Genomic DNA, 9,204 nt, shown 5'->3' on the forward strand with positions numbered 1-9,204 from the left:
TTTGGAAAAAACTCATTTTTTCTCGCACTATGGAGATTATAAAAAACTTTTTTTCACAAGTTATCCCCCTCCCGGTTCTTATCCCCCTTTTTTTAAGAACCCAAACTTTACACCCGTTTTGTTTTGGCCCCCCCCCCCCCCCCCCCCCCCCACACACACACACACCCCTAATTTGCAAATAATTTGGATTTTTAAAACCAGTCCTGTCAATAACATTTTTCTCTCCTGGCAAAACCAGTCCTGTCCCGTGCCACTTATATTAGAAATAAACCAAAAAAGATGACGTAAAACCAGGGTGAGAAAATTTATTCCCAGAGGGCAGAAGTCCAATGCACATTGTGCGCATGGAAAGCCGTTTTATTATACACGGATGTGTATTCATATACACCATTTACATCCGGAATACACCGTACTTTGTGTCTTCTGGAACCGGCTTCGCCGCAGCAGAGAGGCAGAGGCTCAGAACACGCCTGGTGTCAGCAGGGTCGATGATCCCATCGTCCCATAGCCTAGCAGTGGCGTAGTACGGGCTCGCTTCTCTGTCGTAAGCCTCCGCTACCTTTGCTTTGAAGGCTTCTTCCTCGTCCTTGGTCCACTGTATGTGTCAACGAACAGGAATTGGTCATACAAAAAAGTTATTTTGACATTGAAGCGAGGCGAAGGATTAATGAAACATGCCTCCACTCCTTGTCTCTTTTTGTTGTTCTTTTCTATTTGAGAGAGGACACCAGCCGCCTGAAAAAGGTTGAACGGAAGAAACAGCAAGTGTTAGTGTTGACTGTTGCAGTGTTGCTTCACTCTGTTTGACTTTCCACATTTTCTTTTTTCTTCACAGGTTATCTTAATCTTTAATATAAGTACAATTGCATCAGTGCTAGTCTTTGAGACTCCAACAAAATAATCTGAGATGCCAGCAGAGTAACAGTTTTTTTAATGGAAGCAGAGTAGCGGTTAATGCACCTATCATATTTTTTACGCCACATCTTCAAAGACTAACAATAATGCTGCCAAATAGCAAATGCTGCCATCTTCAATGCGTCAAAGTATTGGCAACGAATACCAATTATTATATTACAGACATTCTTACCAGGCAATCATATCAGTGACAATCCAATTGTGGCAATAACAGGTGCGAGGGTTCTTACCTGGATGCCACCCATAACAGATATCCTAGCAGTTGGCCAAAGAAACAAAAAGTTTGGGCTATATGCGCGTCCGCACATTCCATAATTCCCAGCACCAAAACTTCCACCAACAATTATTGTAATTTTAGGAACCTGTTGAGACATATTTTATATATTATTTCCAAGTTTCATTGGTGCAAGGTTTGTTGTTTCAGTTGTCAAAGGTCTAGAAAGCTTGACCTTGGCGCAGGAAACTGCCATGACCATCTTTGCTCCAGCTTTCGCAATTCCACTAGCTTCAGACTTCGACCCGACCTACGGCACATAAACCAACATTTAACATGCATGTTGCCAGTCAGAACGGTTGAACATCACATACTTCATAAAATTCGTAAATTACTAACTTTATGCCAACTTTTAGGAAGCAAACCATACTGTAGAAAATCTCACAATCTATCACTGTAACATATGTAATTCTATATTCTGCACTCATTAAAATATAGCCTGACTTCACGATCCATTAGTCAAAACCATACTGTAAACATAGTACAGTTGGTGAACGACCGAATGCCACATTTATATTGCCTTGCATAATCAATAGGTATATGCTGGTAATGCTTTGATTTGTGCTATAAAATAATGTCAGTATAAATAATAAATAATAAGTTTGTCTATGCGCATAGTGGGTTGTGAAATAAAAGAGCTCATTGAAGTATTCTGAAGAGTAAATAAGATCCATACCATGAATCCAGTAATGTTTTGAAGGAATATCAAAGGAATATGGCGCTGTGTGCACAATTCAATGAAGTGGGAGCCCTTTAATGCTGACTCGGTAAACAAAATGCCATTGTTTCCAATGATTCCAACTGGTTGCCCGCATATCCTTGCAAAACCAGTCACTAATGTCTGCATAAATTTAAAGCAAAACAAATTGAGTTACACAATGCACAAAAGATACAGAATGCAAATATAGTTAAGTTCAACTAAAAAAAGAATCCTTACTGTTCCATACAATTTTTTGAACTCATCAAATTCACTTCCATCAACAATACGGGCTATTACTGAACGAATGTCAAAGGACTGCTTCAAATCAGAAGGTGCAATTGAGCGAAGTTCCTCGATATCATACAATGGTTCTTGGTAATCACAAGCAGAACTTTGAATATTTGTTCCTTTAGCAGCTAAGTGAAGGTTCTTCACAATGTTTCGCCCCAGTGCAAGCCCATGAAGTTCATCTACATCAATTAAAAATGTGGGAGGTGTTTAAAACATCAAAGTAACATCAATTTAAATGTACTTAAAACAAAAGGATACATAAGACGAGCACCTATGGTAAAAGTGTAAAACAAAGAGATCAAAAATGCATGATGATGTAAAATGCAATCATATCTGACATGAAACAATCTAATTAATCTTAAACACACGGTACCAATATCGTATCCTATTTCTTTTTGAGTTATGTATTAGGAATTAGTTGCATTTAGATGTTTATCTTCAGTGATATCTGAAAATTTTCCATGTAATCGGTACTGAATCATTGTTTACTGCAGAAGGTGTCAAAGGTTGGGGCTCCAGGCGCGGTGGCAGGCACAGGGGTTGAGGCTAGGGACCTTTTCCACAAGATTAGATTTACTGGCTCATCTAATCTGGAATGCCATATCATCCATCTTTCACAAATTAATGTTATCGTCCATTGTAACTTTTTTCTGGTTAGATTTATGTTGGAACTTTATTTGAGCATGGTTTATGTTGAAATTTGACATTGTGACTCCAGTTTGTGGATGAAGCTAACATCAGTTAAAATGATAAAACATAAAACTGCAAGTGACACGAGTACGCACGGTGGATTCCCTGTTCTCAGACGAGCAGCTGAGAAAGTGTTTCCTCCACTGGTCTGTTCAGCTTCTGTCAAGTTTCAGTCCATTGTTTTTTACAGAGAGTTTAACTTGATCGCTGATTGTTTTGCTTTCCCAATAACTATGTTAGTATTTTACTTAGCAATCTCCCTGACATGAGTTAATTGCGAAAGATCTTTATTTGTCAGCATGTTGCTTTGCATTTGAATCAATGGTGCCCTGTATCAGGTGTTTGCACTTTTTTAATAGTCGTTATTTCCTTCAAATTTTATGTGCCTGTAGCGTAGCACGGGCCATTACCTAGTGATGTAAAAAGAAGAAAGTTGAAAGGAGACAAGTAATTGCAACAGGTCCAGTTGGCCAGTACAGAGAGTCCACGCGTTTGTTACGTGATCCTACAAATCATTGAGAGATAGAAAAAAAGATAGAACAAAAGAAGAAACGACTATGCAATATATAGACATGAACATGAAAAATATTCCAGGACACTTTCCTATAAACAACCAGTATTATCCATACAATCTTTGTGGAACATATCTTTTAATAGAACAAGAATAACAACAGAAAGGAGTATTAAGAGTTAAGTGGCACAACTAAGGGAAAAAGGAAAAAGCATTGCATTTTAGAACTTTACTAGAAGCATAAAGAAGATGCAGGTTTTAGAGAATGTCAGCAGACCATCCTTGCCTCATTAATTATATCTAAATAAAAGGGAAGTAATCAATTCATATGATGAGTGCTGTTAAAGTTTACCTTGTGCAAAATGGTCTGAGACTCCGGATACCTTACAATGTACTGATGCTCCACCAAGGTCCTCAGCAGATATCTCCTCTCCTGTAGCAGCCTACAAATTTGCCACTTTAGACTTTAATACATGATTTAGGCGTTGGCCAAGATCTCATCATACACAAAATAAAACTGAACAAACAATATGGTTGCCAGAGAATACTGACCTTTACAAGTGGCGGGCCGGCTAGAAATATAGTCCCATTTCCCTTAACTATTACACTCTCATCCGCCATTGCAGGAATATAAGCCCCACCAGCGGTGCAAGAACCTAAAACTAAGGCAATCTGAGGGATACCATCCGACGACATCTTAGCTTGATTGTAGAATATTCGACCAAAATTATCACGGTCAGGGAAAACTTCAGCCTGCCTGGGGAGATTAGCACCTCCACTGTCAACGAGATATATGCAAGGCAATTTACACTCAGAAGCAATTTCCTGTGCCCGCAGATGCTTTTTGACAGTAAGAGGATAGTATGTGCCCCCTTTTGTGGTTGGGTCATTGGCCACAAACATACATAATCGTCCGTGAACAGGTCCTATGCCAGTTATTATACCGGCTGATGGTAATGCTTCTTCATAAACATCTGAGCCTGCAAGCTGTATTGATGTAAATATTACCATCAGCACCACCAGTACCAAGTCAACAAATTCGATCAGTAGTGTTCTCAGCCCTTGGAAGGAAGGAAGGAGAGGATGCAAACAACACGTGGGAGAAGATGGCAAACTGCATTCGGAAGGTGGTCTCAGAGGTGCTTGGAGTGACCAAAGGTGGTAGAGGCGTAGATAAAGATACTTGGTGGTGGAATGAGGAAGTCCAAAGGACTATTAAGGAGAAGAAAGAATGCTATAAGCGCTTGTTCCATGATAGGAGTGTGGACAACATAGAGAAGTACAAGGAGGCAAAGAAGATTGCGAAGCAAGCTGTAAGTGCGGTTAAGGGTAGGGCATATGAGGATCTTTACCAACGATTAGGCACGAAGGAAGGAGAGAAGGACATCTATAGGATGGCTAGGGTTCGTGAGAGAAAGACAAGGGACTTCAACCAAGTTAAGTGCATTAAGGATGAAATGGAGAACATCTAGGTAAAGGAGGATGAAATCTAACATAGATGGCAAGAGTATTTTGACAAATTGTTCAATGGTGAGAATGAGAACACAACCTTTCAGTTGGATGACTCTTTTGGATGACACCAACAAGCACTTTGTGCGGAAGATCCAAGAAACTGAGGTCAGAGAGACGTTGAAAAGGATGAAAAGTGGTAAGGCAATAGGCCTGGATGGTATCCCAATTAAGGTGTGGAGATACCTCGGGGATATAGCCATAGTATGGCTAACCAAGTTGTTCAACCATATTTTTCGGTCGAACAAGATGCTGGAGGAGTGGAGGAGAAGTATATTGGTACCAATATACAAGAATAAGGGAGATATTCAAAGTTGTACTAATTACCGAGGAATTAAGTTGATGAGCCATGCTATGAAGCTATGGGAGAGAGTCATCGAGCATCGTTTGAGAAGGATAACGCGGGTCTCTAGGAACTAATTTGGTTTCATGTCTAGAAGGTCAACCATGGAAGCTATTTTCTTAATAAGACAAGTTATGGAGCGGTATAGGGTCTAAAAGGTCAACCATGTTGCGTTGGATTTGTGGTCATACGAGAAGGGATCGAGTCCGTAATGAGAATACACGTGATAGGTTAGGGGTAGCACCAATTGAAGAAAAGCTTATCCAACACCGGTTGAGATGGTTTGGACATATCCAGCGGATGCCTCCGGAGGCACCGGTGCGTAGTGGAATCATAAGGCGTGATAGTAATGTTAAGAGAGGCAGAGGAAGACCAAAATTGACATGGGAAGAGGCAATAAAAGGAGATTTGGAGGTATGGAATATACCTAAAGATTTAGCCTAGATAGGAGTGCTTGGAAAATAACTATTCATGTGCCTGAACCCTGTTCTTGTTGGGTTTCAACTCTAGCCTACGCTTGGGACTGAGAGGCTACGTTGTTGTTGTTCTCAGCCAAGTGGCATTGGAGGATCATATGAATCGTAAACAACATCGTTAAGCTTCCCAATTCTCCCGAGCCCCGATCCCCAAATTTGTAGCATTAATTACTGACTAAGGCAAGCATATAGGCACACAGTTCACTTGACAATGTGGTGGCCCTGATGAACGCGAGGGGAAGGCGAGCGGACCTGCGAGAGCTCGAGGAAGGACGCTCCGGGGTCGAGCAGGCGGTCGATGCGGTCCCGCGGGAGCAGCTTCCCCCGCGCCGCGTTCCGCTTCACCGCCTCCGCGCCTCCCCCGCGCATCACCTGCAGAAGGGGGACAAAGTCTCCCCCTCTTCAATCAGGAGACGCGCGCGCACGAGGGGCCGGCGAAAGGAAAAGCTCAAGGACGGGACGGGAGGCACCTGGGAGATGCGGGCGCGCAGGTCGGCGAGCAGCCCGCCGACGGCGGCGGTGTTGCGCGCGTAGGCGTCGGAGCCCCGGTCGAGCGTGTCCGGGAGCACGGACGCGGAGGCGGGCGCCGCGCCCCCACCGGCCGTCGCCGCCGCTGACGAGTGGTACGCGGCTGCCAAAGCCGGGGCGCCGCGCGGGAGCAGGTGCAGCAGCTGCTGCCGCCGCCCCGCGGCGAGCCGGCTGAGCATGTCTCTCCGCTCGCGTGGGTCGGCGGTTCCGTGGGAGGACCGACGAAGACGATGCTGTCACGGTGTTCGGTTTCGCTCGCGCTACCGCGGCTGGGCTGGAGTGTTCACTGCTCAGTTTCAGTGCCCCCTGCTGGCGCGCTGCTCGTGCACGCAAGTCGGGCGCGGATAATGGTCTGACTAGACGTCGCGCTGGGCACACGTCCCAGCCCAGGCGCGGATGATATTGATGACACCAACAGGATAAGCAGTGTCAGTCTGGCAGAGCATGGGAGCGGCCGGCGGCATGGCCGCATGGGGACGATGAAGCAGAGGACCTTCGTCCTTCAGTAAGCACAATTGAGACTCACCCGGCAAGGCTTCATGCCTTCATATTATTTCCCGTAAATCCCTGGACACTCAAGAACACAAATCTAGGCTATCTAGCGACCACATGCTCCCTCCGTTTTAAATTGTACGTCGTTTTACCTTTTTTAAACTAGACATAGATATTGTAGATCATTTTAGCTTTTTTAAGTTAGATATAGACTATATCTAGATGCAGAAACGCTGAAACGAACTACAATTTAGAACGAATGGAGTACAATTTCCAACAAGGCTGAAAAATAGTGTCGAGCCACCACTTTATGACATGGCCCATAGGCTTTATGAGGCACCACTTTGTTGAGAGGCCTATAAAACAGAATGGACGCTGATATAGGCCCCATCATGGGCCACCAGGAAGTTCGAAAGCAGATAGATGGGATTCAGGAAGGAATTTTTTTCATTTTTATATTTTTTATTTTATAATTTTGCAAAAATAAGTAACCATGCAAAAAGTTAGCAGGTCTAGACCTCCTGCTAGTTGAAATGGCGGTAAGCTGGCACCGGCTGATACGACAGTAGCAGTTTGAACCGGCAGTACGAATGAAAAAACTAGTGCGCACGGAAACCGGGGAGGCACGTCATCGTGGCGTCAAAAGCGGTGGAAAACTGGCTACCGCCAGTTGAAACGGCAGGTGGCAAAAAACCGCCAAACGAAAGGGCGGAATGTTGTCAGCGCCCGGGCCCACGTCCTTACCGTCGGATGAATTGGCGAGAGCACCTTCCGCCATTTGAAATGGCGAGAATGGGGAAATTCCGCCGGACCAGTCGGCGGCAGGCTCCCCCCACTACAAAACGCACGCAGCCGGTCGGCAGAGGCAGCATTCATAAAAAAGAGAAAGATAGGGAGGGGAGGGGAGGAAAGGGGAGGGGAGGGGAGATTGAAGTGAAGCTCTCCTAGATCTGCGCTTCGCTTTAGGTATTTTTGAAATCTCGTAGTTAGTAGATGTAGTAGCATGTATAATTTGTAAATGGTGTAGCGTATTAGATCAAATCTAGGTGTATATATTAGACATAGATAAATATTAGTTAGTGGGTACAGTAGATTTAGGTTATTTAATTTTGGTAAAGTAAATTTAGTTTATTGATATATTTAGATAAATCTAAAATTAATATTGTTGGCAATGCACCGGTTATGATTTTATATAGCTAATGTAGGTATTTTTGTGGTTAGTTAAAATTAATAACATTTAGTAATAATATTTCTTGATGTCGTGTATGTTGACAGGTATGTCCGATAGTTTATTTTTCCAAGTGTTTTATGGTCCGAGGGAGGTTAGATATGGTCCGGAAGAGGTAGATTTGTCTAAATAGAAGTCATTCTGCAAACAAGTACCGAGAGCAAGAGAGAGAACTTAGGGATTAATATGCAACTAGATATTTAAGGCTTTCGAGCTTTATAGAGACCAAATTGAGTTGTCTGTCACGGCTGTAGTGAGGTTTCGACCTGACATAATATTTTGGGAGTTGATGCCACTTGAAGGAACCCAGAATTGGAGGACCTATGTGACATGGATAGATCCCCAGTACCCGCAAGGAAGGAAGAAGTCAGACTCCTACTAGGATTCCCCTATAAGCCGACTAGGACTCATACCGAGTACTCCTACTAGGACTCCTCCTTTTAATCCGACCAGTTCTCCTGCCCCCTGGAGTATATAAAGGAGGGCAGGAGTACCTAGATCGGCAGCTCACCTAAGCTCACAACACAACACAACTTATCAATACAATCCACACACAGGACGTAGGGTATTACGCGATCTAGCGGTCGGAACCTGTCTAAATCGTGTTCCCTGTGTCACCATCGACTCCTTGATTCTCGGCGACACCCATCGCACAAAACACCACCTCGAGTACTCCCTGGGCGGGTTTCTGGTATAAAACACCGACAGCTGGCGCGCTAGGTAGGGGAAGTCGCCGAATTTCTCCGCGCAAGATCGACAGCACCAGTCATCATCAAACCGGCGTTTGCTTTTCGAAGCGGGCTCAACCTTCGTCTTCGGCTCCTGGCTTTGCATTGCTGACGGTGCTGGATCCTTCCAACGTTGCATCATCAACAACTAGGAGAAGAAGCATCTCGACAAAAATTCTCTTCGACAAGAAGCAGAAGATCTTGTCGAGAAAATCAACAATTTCGATCTGTTCAAACACGAAGTTTGACTACAACTCAGACTCGACCACGGCTCGGATTAGTCCGCGTGAGCTGGCAATCAAGTCACCGCGCAGACCGACTACAACTCCAAGTCGTGTTCCATTCGAACTCCGCAATGCAATCTCCGTCCATCTAGCAATCCTTACTCGAAGTCCAATCCGGACTAGAGTCAATTGACAACTCGGATACAACTATCCGGCGACAACTTTGGCTAATCGTCTCGACTAGTTACTAGTCGAAGATGACTACTCCGACTATGTCGTGATGCTCGCCGACGAC

The 9,204-nt window shown here is 44.1% G+C and overlaps 1 protein-coding gene across 1 annotated transcript; it reads right to left on the minus strand.

Annotated features, from left to right (window-relative positions):
* Nucleotides 1-280: 280 nt before the first annotated feature.
* On the minus strand, nt 281-6,585 carry LOC101780040 (methylcrotonoyl-CoA carboxylase beta chain, mitochondrial). Its single transcript, XM_004973404.4, has 10 exons — nt 6,180-6,585; nt 5,962-6,081; nt 3,934-4,368; nt 3,734-3,824; nt 2,127-2,359; nt 1,866-2,030; nt 1,365-1,439; nt 1,146-1,277; nt 679-735; nt 281-595 (listed from the first exon to the last, which is right to left on the minus strand). The coding sequence occupies exons 1-10, from the start codon at nt 6,414-6,416 to the stop codon at nt 392-394; spliced, it is 1,749 nt and encodes a 582-aa protein (XP_004973461.1). The 5' UTR covers nt 6,417-6,585; the 3' UTR covers nt 281-391.
* Between the last annotated feature and the right edge of the window lie 2,619 nt (nt 6,586-9,204).

The sequence above is a fragment of the Setaria italica genome, chromosome VI, assembly GCF_000263155.2.
Source record: "Setaria italica strain Yugu1 chromosome VI, Setaria_italica_v2.0, whole genome shotgun sequence".
NCBI classification, from domain to species: domain Eukaryota; kingdom Viridiplantae; phylum Streptophyta; class Magnoliopsida; order Poales; family Poaceae; genus Setaria; species Setaria italica.